Source organism: Rana temporaria, chromosome 4, assembly GCF_905171775.1.
Source record: "Rana temporaria chromosome 4, aRanTem1.1, whole genome shotgun sequence".
Classification (NCBI taxonomy): Eukaryota; Metazoa; Chordata; class Amphibia; order Anura; family Ranidae; genus Rana; species Rana temporaria.
Genome location: NC_053492.1, coordinates 400,744,492 through 400,761,850, shown reverse-complemented (window position 1 = coordinate 400,761,850; position 17,359 = coordinate 400,744,492). Strand labels below are relative to the sequence as shown.

The window sequence follows — 17,359 nt, the reverse complement described above, 5'->3', positions numbered from 1 at the left end:
GAGTCTAGTCTCGGGAGGGGCACTGCCAGAAAATTTTGAGGGCAATTTGTCGGGGCAATGGCTGTTGTTGGCGCTTCAATCATCACGGCGCCATGGTTAATAAGGTGTCAGGATGATTGAAGCGCATTATTACTATTATTACATTGTAATATAAAATTAAATAGTTAACTCACCATAATGCAGAATCAGTGGGAGCCCTGAGCGTGTCACTTGCCACCGTTGCCTGCCACCAGATGTGGATTGTCACTTGCCATGTCACTTGCCACATCCCCTGCCACCAGATGTGCATTGTCATTTGCCAATGTCGCCTGCCACAAGATGCGGTTTGTCACTTGCCAGTGGCTGTGTCCCAGAGTGAGGGCTGGCAGGGAGAGATGATGTCAGAAAGCCACTACCCATCAGAATATGCAACCAAAGTGATGTTGCATTGCGGCCATCTTGGTACACCCACACTTGTCCACAGTAAGCCTAGGGTTAGAAGTCTGCAAGCAGATATCTTTATACACCCACCGGAGTCTTGCTTTTTAAAGCTATTTTTAACAGTAAACTCAGCATATATAGTGAAATATAAGTTGAGTTTACTGTTAAAAATAACTGTTAAAAGCAAGACTCCGATGGGTGTATAAAGATGTCCGCTTGCCGACTTCTAACTCTAGGTTTACTGTGGACAAGTGCGGGTGTACCAAGATGGCAGTGACACAATGTCCCTTCAGTTGCATATTCATATGGGTAGCAGCGGCTTCCTGACAGAACACCTGCCTGCTTACCAGCCTTACTGCCTGGCATGATTGCTCACTCGCCAGCCTGCCCGTCCTCTAGCTCACCCGCCGGTGCTCACCCGCTCATTATTTTCTCAGGTAGAGCAATTGCCCTGTTGCCCCCCCCCCCCTGGATCCGCGCCTGGCCCAGCCAGTGTCACCAGTACAGTGACAGTTCATATTATTAGCACTGATCACTGTATTAGTGTCACTGGTTCCCACAAAGTGTCAGTGCCAGATTGTCCGTTTTACTGTCACTGATCGCCGCCATACTAGTATAAAAAAATACAATTTTAGTATATATCCCATAGTTTGTAGACGCTATAATTTTTGCACATACCAATCAATCAACGCTTATTGGGATTTTTTACAAAACACATGTAGCAGAATACATATTGCCCTAAATTTATGAAGAAATTAGATCTTTTCAAATTTTTTATTGGATATGTTTTATAGCAGAAAGTAAAAAATATTGTTTTTTCTTTTCAAATTTCTTTTTTTTGTTTACAGCGCAAAAAATAAAAACCCAGTGGTGATCAAATACCACCAAAAGAAAGCTCTATTTGTGGGGGGGAAAAAACAATATAAATTTAATTTGCGTACAGCTACAGCGTTGCATGACCACGCGATTGTCAGTTAACCACTTGCCGACCGCCGCACACCGATGTACGTCGGCAGAATGGCACGGGCAGGCGGATTGGCTTACAGGTACGTCCACTTGAATCTGCCACCCAACGGGCGCGCGCGCCGCGTGCCTCTTGAGTGCGGCCGCGGGTCCCAAGAACTCCCAAGTCCCCTATTCTGCCTAGTGACACTGTCACTGATGACCGTTCCCCGTGATCGGGAACAGTCATCAGTGACGTGCCACGCCCCCAAACAGTTAGAATCACTTCTTAGGGAACACTTAACCCCTGCAGCGCCACTTAGTGGTTAACCCCTTCACTACCAGTGTCATTTTTACAATAACCAGTGCATTTTTATAGCGCTGATCGCTGTAAAAATGTCAATGGTCCCAAAATGGTGTCAAAAGTGTCCGATGTGTCCGCCATAATGTCGCAGTCATGATAAAAATCGCTGATCGCCGCCATAACTAGTAACAAAAATAATTATTAATAAAAATGCCATAAAACAGTCCCCTATTTTGTAGAAGCTATATTTTTTGCGCAAACCAATTAATAAACGCTTATTGCGTTTTTTTTGTGTTTTACCGAAAATATGTAGAACAATACGTATCGGACTAAACTGTGGAGAATTTTTTTTTTTATATAAATATTTTTTGGGGGATATTTATTATAGCAAAAAGTAAAAAATATTGTTTTTCTTTTCAAAATTGTCGCTCTTTTTTTGTTTATAGCGCAAAAAAAAAAAATCGCAGAGGTGATCAAATACCACCAAAAGAAAGCTCTATTTGTTGAAAAAAGGACGTCAATTTTGTTTGGGAGCCATGTCGAACGGCCGCGCAATTGTCAGTTAAAGCGACGCAGTGCCAAATCGCAAAAAGTGGCCCGGTCTTTAACCACCAAAATGGTCCGGGGCTTAAGCAGTTAAAGTAACACAGTGCCGTAGAGCAAAAAATTACCTGATCACGAAAGAGGGTAAATCTTCTGGAGGTCAAGTGGTTAATGCCTCACTGGGTCTTCATGCTCCCTAGGTGGATTACCAGGAGTTATAGCTTATTAAAAGCCGGAAGCCAAGCTACGTTGTCACAGGCTTGTGCATTACCTTATAGAGAATACATTAGGGGGGCACAAGGCAGCAGTTAAGGCATAACAGATAATCAATATGAATTGTGCTTCCGAAATTGGAGAAAACATTATAGATGGAGTTGCTGTTACTGAGTACATATTATTACATATATTTTGTTCCAGTAATAATGATTTAAATGCCTATTCTGTTTTGCCCCGGGATTAAAACAGTCACATTTTTCTGTAGCTGTACTTAGCAGAAGGATAGATAATATTAAAATATTCTTTGTATACTGTTTTTAACCCTTGTTTATAGGGAGCAGATCCAAACTGTAGCAACAATGAAGATCGTCCAGCGCTGACAGTGGCAGTTCTCAATGGACATTACAAAGTCATACCTGTCCTAGTGCAGAAGGGAGCTGATATTGACCAGCAGTCTGGACCGTACGTACCTATATGTTAATACATTTCTTGGAACCACATAATAAGAACAGGATTAAATACATTCAGTACATTCTCAGTTCTGTTCACAGTGATTCTATACTTGCCTCATCTGTAAGAACTGTCTGTATTCTCATAGCAGACAGTCCGTTTCTCCCTTTAACCACTTAAGGACCTTGCCTGTTTTTCAGATTTGGCGTTTACAAGACTAAAACAGTTTTTTTTTGCTAGAAAATTACTTAAAACCCCCAAACATTATATATATTTTTTTTTAACACCCTAGAGAATAAAATGGCGGTCATTGCAATACTTTTTGTCACACCGTATTTGCGCAGCGGTCTTACAAGCTCACTTTTTTTGGAAAAAATTCTCTTTTTTTAATAAAAAAATAAGACAACCGTAAAGTTAGCCCAATTTTTTTATATATTGTGAAAGATAATGTTACGCCGAGTAAAATGATACCCAACATGTCACGCTTCAAAATTGCGCCCGCTCGTGGAATGGCGTCAAACTTTTACTTTACTTTACTTTGACGTTTAAAAAATTCTATAGGTTGCATCTTTTGAGCTACAGAGGAGGTCTAGGGCTAGAATTATTGCTCTCGCTCTAACGATCGCGGTGATACCTCACTTGTGTAGTTTGAACACCGTTTTCATATGCAGGCGCTACTCACGTATGCGTTTACTTCTGCGTGCGAGCTCGTCGGGACGGGGCGCTTTAAAAAATATTTTTTTTTGTTTTCTTATTTATTTTTATTTTATTTTTTTACACTGAAAAAAAAATGGATCACTTTTATTCCTATTACAAGGAATTTAAACATCCCTTGTAATAGAAAAAAGCATGAGAGGTCCTCTTAAATATGAGATCTGGGGTCAAAAAGACCTCAGATCTAATATTTAGACTTAAATGCAAAAAAAAAAAAAAAAAAAATGACATTTAGAAAATATTGCTTTAAGAAGCATGGGCGGAAGTGACGTCACTTCCGCCCTGCTATGCTATGGGGACGGGTGGGGGCCATCTTGCCCTCACTCGTATCCCAACTGAAGAGAGGAAAGGACCCGTTCGCCTCCGCCGCTACCGACGGCTCCGGTAAGCGACAGAAGGCGCGGGAGAGCGGCGGGAGCCCTCTCCTGCCACGGAAAACGGTGATCTTGCGGCGAATCCACCGCGGAGACCACCGTTATCGTTTACAGGACCGCTCACAGTAAAGATAGATATCTCGGTTGTGGCAGAAGCTGCTGCCATTACCGAGCTATCCATCTTTAAAAAAAGGACGTATATATACATGAGCGGGTCCTTAAGTGGTTAATTGTCCCACCTGCTCTAAACATACAAGGGAGTTTGATAGCTTGCTAAAAGCACACAGTCCCTTTAACTCGGGGGTGCCCAACCTTTTGAAGAGCAAGGGCCACTTAAGCGACTTGGTAACCGGTCGCGGGCCACAATAAGCAAAGCAGATGGATGGCAGCCCACTCTACTCTATAGAGCCCACTCTATTCTTTTTTTTTTTTGCGGATCGGATTGGAGGTAGGCGTTTGTAAACGGACTGTTGTTTACCCGCACCGCGGGTGCAGCACAGTTCACCTGTGGCTTTTATTCAGGTTAGCTGTACTTTGCCATAGACTTCTATTATACCCTGTAGGTGTAGTGCACTTTCAGAAAGCTCATCAAACTTGTAGGTAATAGAAGGCTATGGCTCAGTGCAGGTAACCCGCAGGTACACTGCTCTGCACCTGCGGATCAGTTTGAAAGCAGCCCAGTAACAACTGAAGAACACATACAGTATATACACTGTGATTTTGATGATAAACTTACCTTTAATAACAGTATTCTATTCCATCCCAGAGCAGGAGGTCGCGGGCCACATCAGAGGGCTCCGCGGGCCACTGGTTGGACACCCCTGCTTTAACTTATTGGCCCAGATTCACGTAGATCAGCGGATCTATAGATCCGCTCGATCTACGTGATTTAAGATCCGCTCCCGCAAGTTTGAGAGGCAAGTGGCTAATTCACAAACCACTTACCTCCAAACTTGCGGCGGCGGATCCTAAATCCCCCGGCGGAATTCAAATTCCGCGGCTAGGGGGAGTGTACTATTTAAATCAGGCGCGTTCCCGCGCCGATTTAAATGCGCATGCGCCGTCCGGGGAATTTCCCGGCGTGCATTGCTCCCACTGACGTCGCTAGGACGTCAGTGGTTTCGACGCTTACGTAAACGACGTCCATCCGTATTCTAGAACGACTTATGCAAACAACGTTAAAAAAATCAAATTCGACGCGGGAACGCCGGCTATACTTAACATTGGCTGCACCTGATAAAAGCAGGGGTAAGTATACGACGGGTACGCCGCTACGGAAACATCGTAAGAAGACTGCGTCGGGTCCGCGTACGTTCGTGAATTTGCGTATCTCGCTGATTTACATATTATTCAAGGTAAATCAGCGGGAACGCCCCCGGCGCCATTTTTAAATTGAAAAAAGATCCGACAGTGTAACACCTGTCAGATCTTAGCCCTATCTATGCGTATCTGATTATATGAATCAGGCGCATAGATAGGACCAGTGTAAGTCAGAGATACGATGGTGTATCTGTAGATACACCGTCGTATCTCTTTGTGAATCTGGCCCATTGAGTTTATGATTCAAATGTTTTTCTTTGCTTTTGAAGTCGGTTGCTCTGTTTAGCTCCTCATCAGCTGTATGTCAAACGGTGGTCTTCCCTGGTTTTGTCCCACAGGCAGAATAACACTGCTCTCCATGAGGCCGTCCAGCTTGGCATGGAAGGGAAGATGTGCACTGAAGTCTTGCTAGGGTAAGAAAAATTGCGATCATGGCAAACCAATACATAATCTGGAATACAGGCATATGAATGTTTAGAATATCTGTAAAAGAGGTCTAGAGTTCATTAAATAGGAGATTCTGTAGGGCAGGGGTCTCCAAACTTTCTAAACATAGGGTCAGTTTACTGTCCTTCAGACTTTAGGGGGGCCAGTTGAAGTAGAAAATGCCTCAGGCTTGGTGGTCAATGGGAGCAAAAAAATTGCATAGCACCTGTGGTCAGTAGGAGGAGGTATAGCGCCTCATGATGGGTGTTAGTGGGAGGAATAATTACCCCATCATTGGCGTTAGTGGGAGGAATTATGCCCCACCATTGGTATTAAAGGAGAAATTTTGCCATTTTGCCTCATTGTTAGTATTAGTGGCAGAAAAAAACATTCCATTATTGGTGTCAGTGGGACGTCATCGCAACTTGGCCATTCAAGTGGCCAGAGCCTGTGAACCTGTAAGGAAGACCGGGTGAAGATGGAAGACCTACATACTAGCACATTATGACTTTATCTTGCAGGGAGAAGATTTTTTATTTATTTTTTTATTTCACTTTACTTCTGCTGTAATGTCAGTGGAGGAATGGTGCTCCATCATTGATGTTACTGGGAGGAATAATGCTCCATCATTGGTATCAGTGGGAGAAACAATGTTCCATCAATAGACGGTATTATGCCTCATTGTTGGTATCAGTGGGAGAAACAATGTTCCATCAGTAGACGGACTTATGCCTCATTGTTGGTATCAGTGGAAAGAATTATGTTCCATTGATTGTATCATTGGGAGGGATTATGCACAACTGACTGGTGTCAGTGGGAGGAATAGAGCCCCAAGGGCCAGATAAAGGCAAGCAATGAGCTGCATCCATCACAGGGGCCACAGGTTGGACACCACTGCAGTTGGGGATCAGTAGATAAATGAAACAATAGTCTCTGTTAAATACGGGTTTGTATAGTATAAAAAAGCAATGACGATACCCGGAGATATAAGCCAATCGCTGAACTGTAAAAACATTATTACACTACAGTTGGTGCCGAGGTTTCCTAGTGACATTGATGTAATGGACTGGCACGCAGAAGGTACAATGTTTATGGTCGTCTTATGGTGCCTGTTCTTGCACGAGTAAATTGGGTTATAAACATTTAACTAACTACAGGTGAGTAATGAGCTATTCAATAGTACATAAATGTTAGCATACTTGGGATAAACAAGTCTAATAAAAAAGAAAGCATAAAAGAAAGGAAAAAAAGGCAGATTTATAGGACCACTGGTCCTGTGGGTTGGACCAACCAAAACGTATGCTGCCTTGGCATCAGGGAAAAGTACTGTGAAACTTACTACATACTCATAATCCAACATCTAAATGTGTTAAATGTGCTTTTCTTGTTTTAGATGCAATGCAAGCATAAAAAAGAAAAACAATAAAGGGATCACTGCGTATGATTTAGCTTTAAAGAGTGGAAATGAACAGATCTCCTCACTCTTTGCCTCCAAACTGGGACAAGGCATGCTGGATAAACTCACCAAACCAAAAAACATCAGCCTGGATGTGTTCTAAGCAGATATATTGCTTACTTATTATTATATTATTATTACTTATTGTCTCTACTCATCAAGAAAGACGGTGTGAAAAATCCAGAACTACAAAATGGTGTTCTAAACAAAATATTATTGCTGTGATTTGATGTCTGATTAAGGATGCCATAAAAAATGATGGAATGAATTACTTGGGCAGCTTGGACGGTCTTTAGGATCTCTCAGGAATTTTGTGATCTTCTCTCTGTATAAACAGGTTACCTGTGATATATGGCCATAGTGTTCTTCCCCCTACCCAGAGCTTTCCCCCATTTTTTTCCTTTTCTACCTAAACATCTTTTACCTATCGCCTTCCCCCACCCTTACCGTATGTTCACACCTATGCGCTTTTTGATGCATTTTGCAATTTGCAGAACACATTGACAGTCCATTTAACATGGTTTCCTATGTTGCCCGTTAAGATTTTTGCATTTTTCAGCCGCTTTTGGAAAGGGTTGGGGAAATTTTTTCCAACAGCAGATTGCGTTTTGCCTGTAATAGACTTCAACGGAGTCACCCCAGAAATGCAAGTGTTGCATTTTTTTATGCATTTTTTCCCCCATTAAAAACACTGTATATAGCTGGTTGCTAAGGCGCGTCCGGGAATCTGGCCACCACATCCTTAACAACCGATGAGTCAGCTGACAGGTGAATGTAAAAAAAAAACAGCTAGGGGTCTCCCCCCAGATCCATACCAGGCCCTTATCTGAGCATGCAGCCCGGCAGGTCAGGAAAGCAAGGGGACGCGCAAGGCCCCCCCCCCCCCCCGCTCCATAAACACGGCATCTGCCGATCCCCCAAAAAAAAGTTCCACATTCTTCAAAGGCTAAGCCTTTCCCTTTCTGACAGCTCTTAAATAGGTAAAAGGGGCGGTGATGTTACAAGGGGTGGGGCCACCCAGTGATGTCACTCTGATGGCCCCGCCCCTTACCTATTTAGGAACTGTCACAGAGGAGTAGGCAGTCAACGGTAAGCCTTTGACAAGTGCAAAGCTTTTTTTTCTGTTTTCAGGTCCGGTGGGCAACTTGATTGACGATGTATCTAAATCAGGGGACATTATTATCATTATTTTTGTATTTTTAAAGCGGAGCTCCACCCTAAAGTGGAACTCACGCTGATCGGAACCCTCCCCCACTCCGGTGTCACATTTGACACCTTTCCGGGGGGAGGGGGGTGCAGATACCTGTCTAAAGACAGGTATTTGCACCCACTTCCGGCCACAGAGCTTTGGGTTTTCTCCGGGCATGACTTCACCTCCCGTTGTGCTCTGGGAACACTCGGCTCCCAGAGCACAGCGGGAACCAATCAGCGGCGCAGCGCAACTCGCGCATGCGCCGTAGGGAACCGGGTAGTGAAGCCAGAGCGCTTCACTTCCTGGTTCCCTCACTGAGGATGGCGGGGGGAGCAGCAGGGAGACGAGCGATCGCTCGTCCTCTGCTGCGGACGGCGCTGGACTCCAGGACAGGTAAGTGTCCTAATATTAAAAGTCAGCAGCTGCAGTATTTGTAGCTGCTGGCTTTTAATATTTTTTTTTTAGTGACACATCCGCTTTAATAAAGGAATTCTCAAAAACTGTGTTTGTTTGTTTGGGGGGGCAGGATCTGGGGACTCCCTTGTTAAAAAGGGTTTCCACATTCTGATAAGCCCCCGCCTGCAGACCCCAACAGGCCAGGGTTGTGGGGAAGAGTCCCCACTGTCCCAAAGGGCTTGCTCGTCCACTCCCTTGCCTGACCTGCCTGGGGGTGCACGCCATTTATTTATTTATTTTTTGTCAGGTTCCTCCCCAAGTCCATATCAGACCTGAAGGGCCTGCTATGGATCTAGGGAGGACCCCACGCTGTTTTTTCACAATTTTGTTTTTTCCCTAAAATGTTTTCTTTTTACATTCAGCTGTCGGTGGGGAACCCCGCTGACTGCTCATGACTCATCACTGGCTCCCCGGCCCGCTCCTTAGCAACCAACTACAGTATATGCAGTGTTTTTAAAGGGAAAACAAAACGCGAAATGCATAAAAACGCGGTTTTAAAAACGCAAAACGTGCCTGAAAAACGCAATAAGCACAGACGCATAGATGTGAATGTTGACTAGACCATACATGCTCAAACCGCCCCCTTGGTTGCAAAGACATACCCTTTAATTTCCCATTTCCTTTCCACAGTTTTATTATATGTTATTTACTGTGTTTTTTCCAATCTAAAAGATATCAATCAGTTTATGTATCATTCACATGCTGCATTCCACAAATGACAGCGACACTAATCTGTGAAAAAACACTGAGATATACCTTGTACAAGTCAATAAAATCAGATTATACAAAAAGTCCAGGAATGAAAATCACAATCCGAGCAGACCTTATTGCTTACTAACATCTCTAGCAACCAAATGAATGATTATTGAAGAAAAAAAAAATGAATGAAAAGTCCATCATCCAAAAATATAAGCTTTGACTGAAGTGAAAACATAAAGGTAATTCTTCTATACTACATTTTTCTTTAACCTTATTCATGCAGATAGGGATCTGTATTATAAGAGGGCTTTTAGGTTTAGACCAGAGTCAATTTAGCTGGAAACCAATGAACTATATCCGGTCATTTCCTCTTGGGTCTTGATCAAGGGAAGGCAGTGCAGGGGATTGATTACAGCGCAGCCTCTTCTTGGTTAATTGATCGTGTGAAGTAAATACATTGTCTTGGTAAACCTGAATGTCGGAGACTGTAGTTAACCCCAATTTCCTCTACATTGGTACTTCCTACTCATTAAAAGCAAAACACTTGGTCATTTTCATTTTGGCTTATTTCCTGTCAATGCGGATCATAAATCTCATCTCGGATTCTAGAAGATACATGCTGACAGCAGGACATAAAGATTTACATATAATTTGCCTTTATGTCATCCAATACAATGCACAGTGCTTTCCACCTCTGCTTCCAACAAGATTTCGCCTCACTTTTTGTCCCTATGACAACTGGATTTTAAACATTTTGGGTTGTTGTGGAAACAAGGGTTAGTGATAAAGCATCAGTGGAGATAACTTCTTCCCATGAAAATTCTTAAAGGGTTTGTAAAGGAATTTTTTTTTTTTTTAATCTTAACCACTTAAGCCCCGGACCTTTAGGCAGCTAAATGCCCAGGCCAGGTTTTGCGATTCGGCACTGCGTCGCTTTAACAGACAATTGCGCGGTCGTGCGACGTGGCTCCCAAACAAAATTGGCGTCCTTTTTTCCCCACAAATAGAGCTTTCTTTTGGTGGTATTTGATCACCTCTGCGGTTTTTATTTTTTGCGCTATAAACAAAAATAGTCTCAAAAATATTCCGATTGCACACCTTCCGGCAAAATGGCCAAGTAGTAAAAGGGTGCTGAAACGATCACCGGCTGGGAACCGGAAAGCAAATCATATATATATATACTCGCCAGCACACCAGGAATCATAACGTCCAAAGATTTAATGCATATCTATTATGTCAAAAAGAGCAACGTTTCGAGGCCACGCAGGACCTCTTCGTCAGGCAAAAAGATGCCTGACGAAGAGGTCCTGCGTGGCCTCGAAACGTTGCTCTTTTTGACATAATAGATATGCATTAAATCTTTGGACGTTATGATTCCTGGTGTGCTGGCGAGTATATATATATAAACAAAAATAGAGCGGCAATTTTGAAAAAAAAACTATATTTTTTTTCCTCAGTTTAGGCCGATACGTATTCTTCTACCTATTTTTGGTAAAAAAAATCGCAATAGGCGTTTATCGATTGGTTTGCGCAAAATTTATAGCGTTTACAAAATAGGGAATAGTTTTATTGCATTTTTATAAAAAAAAAAATTTTTTACTACTAATGGCGGCGATCAACGATTTTTTTTTCGTGACTTTGACATTATGGCGGATACTTCGGACAATTTTGACACATTTTTGGGACCATTGTAATTTTCACAGCAAAAAATGCATTTAAATTGCATTGTTTATTGTGAAAATGACAGTTGCAGTTTTGGAGTTAACCACAGGGGGCGCTGTAGGAGTTAGTGTTGACTTAGTGTGTGTTTACAACTGTAGGGGGGTGTGGCTGTAGGACTGACGTCATCGATCGAGTCTCCCTATAAAAGGGATCACTCGATCGATGCAGCGCCATAGTGAAGCACGGGGAAGCCATGTTTACATACGGCTCTCCCCGTTCTTCAGCTCCGAGGCGGCTATAAACGAATAGCCGCGCCGTCGTCCCGGATCGCTCCCCGCGGGAATCCGACCGCCGCATGTAGTGGGGGGGGGGTCACGATCGGACACCCCACCCGCTAGAAGGCAAGGACGTACATGTACGCCCATTTGCCTGTACGTGCCATTCTGTGGACGTACATATACATGCGGCGGTCGGGAAGTGGTTAATAGCTTCCTTTACCTTAATGCAGTCCTGGTTTCATGTCCTCATTGTTCGTTTTTGCTCTCAAGTTGCTGTAATTCTTCTCTGATCTCCACACTTCCTGGTTGTCCGTTTCCTGATCACCACAGTGCTGGGAGCTTTCTCTCTGTGGTCACTAATCAAGGAGGTGTGATTACTGTGTGTCTAAAACCCCTCAGCACCAATCAGTTTCGTTTTCCAAACCATCACTGCCCTGTATTGGCTCTGTGGCTCTGTGGCTCTGTACAGCAGAGAGGTAGAAAACAACATGCAAAAACGAAACTAGAAACTACAGGTACATTATATGATTGATTTTTATCTATTTTTAATAGTTTTTAAAAGAAATTAGTTAACTATTATGTCTCTATACCCTGTAAACAGTCATTTCCGCAAAAATACATTTTTTATTTACAACTCCTTTAAGGCCCGTACACACGATCAGATATTCCGACAACAAATGTTGGATAGCCATGCTCTCAAATTGTCCGGCAACAAATGTGTTACGTCGGATCATCTGATCGTGTGTACACAAATCCAAAGTACAAACATGCATGCTCGGAAGCAATGCTAACCATAATACATTAGCAGAAGTTGCCCAAAGGATGCCGGTAAAGAGCTGAAAAACCACGTAGTAAGTCTAGTACTTTGCTGTTTACGTGTTTTTTTAACTGTGTAACACAGGGTTCGACAAACCCTGGGCGCCAGGTCGCAATTGCGACTAGAATTGGCGACCTGGCGCGGCACAGCTGGGGTATCCTGTGTCTCCGTGCGACCCCCCCCCCCTCCCCCGCAGCGCGATCACGTCGGGCTGGCTGGTAATTGAGGCTGCAGCTTTCCGGCATTCTGCAGGCCTAGGCTTCCTTCTGTGATCTGAATTTCCCTTCCTAGGGGTAGATTTCCTCTCGTTTCCTGCTGTCTCCCTCTGTTTGTAACTAGGAGACCGCCTGTAACTGTAATTCTGTGAAGAAATCTGAAAAACTGAACCCGTGCACGAGTGTTAAGGACTGTTTTTTTTTTTAAATATAGAGTGATAGGCAGATTCAGAGCGAGTTACGCCGGCGTATCAGTAGATACACGATCGTAACTCTGAATCTGCGCCGTCGTAAATTTAAGCGTATTCTGGAAACCAGATACGCTTAAATTTGGCTAAGATACGAGCGGCGTAAGTCTCCTACGCCGTCGTATCTTAAAGTGTAATTTTTAGGCTGGCCGCTAGGTGGCGCTTCCGTTGAGTTTGGCGTAGAATATGTAAATGACTAGATACGCCGATTCACTAACGTACGTGTGCCCGTCGCAGTAAAGATACGCAGTTTCTGTAAGAGATACGCTGCGTAAAGATAAAGCTGCCCCTAGGAGGCATAGTCAATGTTAAGTATGGCCGTCGTTCCCGCGACGAAATTTGAAAGTTTTACGTTGTTTGCGTAAGTCGTCCGTGAATGGGGCTGGACGTAATTTACGTTCACGTCGAAACCAATACGTCCTTGCGGCGTACTTTGGAGCAATGCACACTGGGATATGTACACGGACGGTGCATGCGCCGTTCGTAAAAAACGTCAATCACTTCGGGTCACGAGTAATTAACATAAAACACGCCCCCCATCCTCATTTGAATTAGGCGCGCTTACGCCAGCTGCATTTACGCTACACCGCCGTAAGTTAGGAGGCAAGTACTTTGTGAATACAGAACTTGCCTCTCTGACTTAAGGCGGCGTAGCCTAAATACGATACGCTACGCCGCCTTAAAGTTGCGGCGGCGTCTTTGAACCTAGGTATAAGGAAGGGTTATAACCCCTGTTAGTTTTTTTTTGCTGAAGAAGTAAAACAGCAGAGCATCCTGGTGGGGTTAGTACTCCAGTCTGATGTAACACCTCTTGAGGTAGCTACCAAGCACGCGATGGGCCCATAAGTGGCCCATTGGCATAATGTCTCATCAGCTTGATGGAGAAGTTCCTCTGGAAACCCTGAAACTTGTTGGCTGTTTTTTGCAAGAAAATAATTAAAAGCTTCTAGTGTTCCCCTACTGTACAAAAAATAAAGAAAGAAAGAAAAGTATTTTATGGTCTTTGCTCCTCTTGGTGATTTTTCCTCATTTAATGTCCTCCCTCTTTCTGAAACATTGGCCCGGATTCAAAGAGATTTGCGCTTTATTTGCGGAGGCGCAGGGCAACGATTTTGCCCTGCGCCCCCGCAAATTTGCTCCGCTGCCCTCGATTCACGGAGCAGTAGCTCCGTAAATTGCCAGGGCGCGCCAGCAAAATTGCCCGGCGCTAGAGCATGCAATTTAAATGATCCCGTAGGGGGCGGGAATCATTTAAATTAGGCGCGCTGAGCGTAGAGCGCATGCTCCGTCGGGAAACTTTCCCGACGTGCATTGCGGCAAATGACGTCGCAAGGACGTCATTTGCTTCCAAGTGAACGTGAATGGCGTCCAGCGCCATTCCCCACGAATGATGGGGGCAAGCTTACTGAGGAGAAACAGGAAGTGAGAAATTCAGACAAAGAAAAAAAAAACATTTAGAAGGGAAATCAAAGGAAAAGGTAAGTGAACCACCAATGCACTAGCTTAAAGGAACATTTACAACCCCTTTAATGACAGTATCCAAGTATGTAACATCAATAAAAAGTATTGTCTGTTAAGAAGCTGAACTCCCAGTCTGACCACAGTGTGGATGTGAATATGGAAGGCCTTAGACAGCGTTCCTTGGAAGGCACACCCCTGACATGTTTTGCCCCAACCCACTGGGGCTTAGTCATAGAGGTCTTGTATGACAAAGTCCCGGTGGTTGGGGCAAAACATGTCAGTAGGCGTGGCCTACTAAGGAGAGCTGCCTGAGGCTGTTCCATATCCACATTGTGGTCAGGCTGGGAGTGCAGCTTCTTGACAGACAATACATTCATCACTGATCTCTAAAGGACCAGAGGGAATCAGATCACCTCTTAGCTTTGACGGGGGCTCTCAGTTTCATTGCAGGTTACAATCAATGATAAGCGTTTCACATATTTTATTATGTAGCTCAGCTTTCTCAACCTTTTTAACATGAAGGAACATGTGAAATACCTGTCAGTTCTCAAGAGAACTTCTGCTAATAATTACTATATCCACAGCTCACAATATATTACTGTGATGGTCATCGGGAAGAATAGCTAAAATAAATTATTGGTTTCAGCGGTTACTTATCTAAAAAAGGTAGACATTGCTCAAGAAAACCATAGAAAGCTCTGGAGGATTTCCCGGATGTGAGGGGATTGCCAAGGCCTTGTGGCCAGCTCTTCCTGGGGCCATGGAACGCAAGGGTAACTGGTCCTGTCATCACTTCCCAGATGTGAGGGGATTGCCAAGGCCTTGTGGCTGGTGCTTCCTGGGGCCAAGGAACACAGGTGCAACTGGTCCTATCGTTACTTCCCGGAAGTGAGGGGATTGCCAAGGCCTTGTGGCTGGTGCTTCCTGGGGCCAAGGATTACAAGTGCAACTGGTCCTATCGTTACTTCCCAGAAGTGAGGGGATTGCCAATGCCTTGCAGTAAACTTTTCCTGGGGCTGTGGAAGCAAGGGCAACTGGTCTTGTAGTCACTTACCAGATGTGAGGGGATTGCCAAGGCCTTGCGGCTGGTGTTTTCTGGGGCCAAGGAACGTAATCACAACTGGTCCTGTCATCCTGCGCTGGCCGCAAGGCCTTGGCAATCCCTTCAGTCATCCGGTAAGTGAAGAAAGGACCAGTTGCCCTTGCGTTCCACGGCCCGAGGAAGTGCCGGAATCCACCTGCTGCATCTCTTGGGGCCCACAGCTGCTAAGGACTCTCTGGACTCGCCGCTCCATGGATGGGGAACCTTTCAGTGCTACATGCTGTTTCATTTTTCACCTTTGGAACATTTGGTTTCATTAAATGACGAAAAATGCTACTTGGCGCTTGTGTTTTCTCCTTAGTCCACTAAAAGTTGCTTCTTGCTTGCCCACGGAGCTGCCACACAGAGTGGATCGGCCAACAGATTTTATGGACTCTATGGACAATTCATTGTTTTTGTTTGCTTTTATTGGCTATTAAGTCATTTGGGTTAGTTCATTATACCCACCGCATTCCTGTGACACTTTGGCTCTTACTTTGCGCCAGTTTTCCACCACTTTGTTCCATTCATTTTAATGGGCTTCCAGTGTAACAAAAAAAATTAAATAAAAAAAATGTGGAGTGGTACTATTTTAGAACTTTTGCCATGCTTTTATTACTTGGAATACATCAACCCACATGGCACAAACCTTATATAACACATCTATGGGGGTAAGTGTTTTCCTGAAAGGTGACCCCTTGCTAATTCAAACAGAGAAAAAAAAAAAAAGAACACTCGACAGAACTTCCAAGTAGATAGTTACTGAAGTCCTATATTGGAAGGGCTTCTGCTAATATGGGACAGTAAAAACAGTCATCTTGGAAGTTCAGTTAGAGTTGGCTTCCCCCCCCCCCCCCTGTTTAGGTTTTTATTGCGGTCCTTGTTTCCCTGTCCAGTGACACTCATTCCCCCAATTTCCTACTTGTGGTGTCACAAGTAGGAACAGAAAGGGATAATAACCCCCCCCCCCCCCTCTATTTCGGATACAGTTAAGCTCATTGATGGATCAAAATTCAGCCAGTTCCGCAGGGGCTGGACAAATTTCAAAACCTCTATGGCCATTCCCATGCAACAGAAGTTGATTTATCAATCAATATGTCAAATGGGAATGTTGGAAAATATTAATTTGATTTGCAGCTGCAGCGCTGATCAGTTTATTCTGATGCCGCGTACACACGATCGGATTTTCCGTTGGAAAAACCTTGGATGTTTTTCCCTGACGGAATTCCGCTCAAGCTCGGCTTCCATACACATGGTCACACAAAAGTTCTCTGAACTTTCGCCCATCAAGAACGCGGTGGCGTACAACAAGCCGAGAAAATTAAAGCAGGAGTTCAGCCTAAAAAAAAATTCTAACATTACATCCAGCATACTAACGACATTTACAGTATGCAGGTCTTTTTTTTTTTTTTTTTGCCGTACATACCGATATAGTGTGATTTTCTCCCGGGCTTCCGGGTTCTGATTCCCGCGGGACTGGGGTTCCTATTCCTGGGTTAGATGATTGACGTGTTGTGAAAAAGTTCCCAAGGTGCGTCACCAGTTTTCCGTAATTAGCCGTGCTGCGAGTCGGCGCTATACAGCGCCTGCGCAGTCAGCTCTACACGGCGGGTGCAGGCGCCGTATAGCGCCAACTCGCAGCACGGCTAATTACGGAAAACTGGTGACGCGCCTTGTGTGACATGGGAACTTTTTCACAACACGTCAATCATCTAACCCAGGGATAGGAACGCCCAGTCCCGCGGGAATCAGAACCCGGAAGCCAGGGAGAAAATGACAATATAACGGTATGTACGACGAAAAAAAAAAAAGACCTGCATACTGTAAATGTCGTTAGTATGCTGGATGTAATGTTAGAATTTTTTTTTAGGATGAACCCCCGCTTTAAGTTCAATGCTTCCGAGCATGCTCAAATTTTTTCCGAGCATGCGTCGGAATTTTGCAAGTCGGAATTGCTACAGATGATTGGATTTTCCGGGGTTTTTTTCCCGGAAAATTTGAGAACCAGCTCTCAATCTTTTGTTGGCGGAAATTTCGACAGCAAAAGTCAGATGGAGCATACACAGTCACACGGTCATAATTTCC

At 44.1% G+C, this 17,359-nt stretch overlaps 1 protein-coding gene across 2 annotated transcripts in view; it reads left to right on the top strand.

The window, feature by feature from the left end:
- Nucleotides 1-7,951, top strand: part of DZANK1 (double zinc ribbon and ankyrin repeat domains 1) — a 156,369-nt gene extending 148,418 nt beyond the window's left edge. For both annotated transcript variants that reach the window (XM_040351201.1, XM_040351199.1), the window contains exons 19-21: nucleotides 2,760-2,887; nucleotides 5,622-5,696; nucleotides 7,103-7,951. In XM_040351201.1, coding sequence (XP_040207135.1) covers nucleotides 2,760-2,887; nucleotides 5,622-5,696; nucleotides 7,103-7,268 — 369 coding nt within the window. In that variant the 3' untranslated portion in view covers nucleotides 7,269-7,951. The remainder of the gene's footprint in view (nucleotides 1-2,759; nucleotides 2,888-5,621; nucleotides 5,697-7,102) is intronic.
- Nucleotides 7,952-17,359: the final 9,408 nt, after the last annotated feature.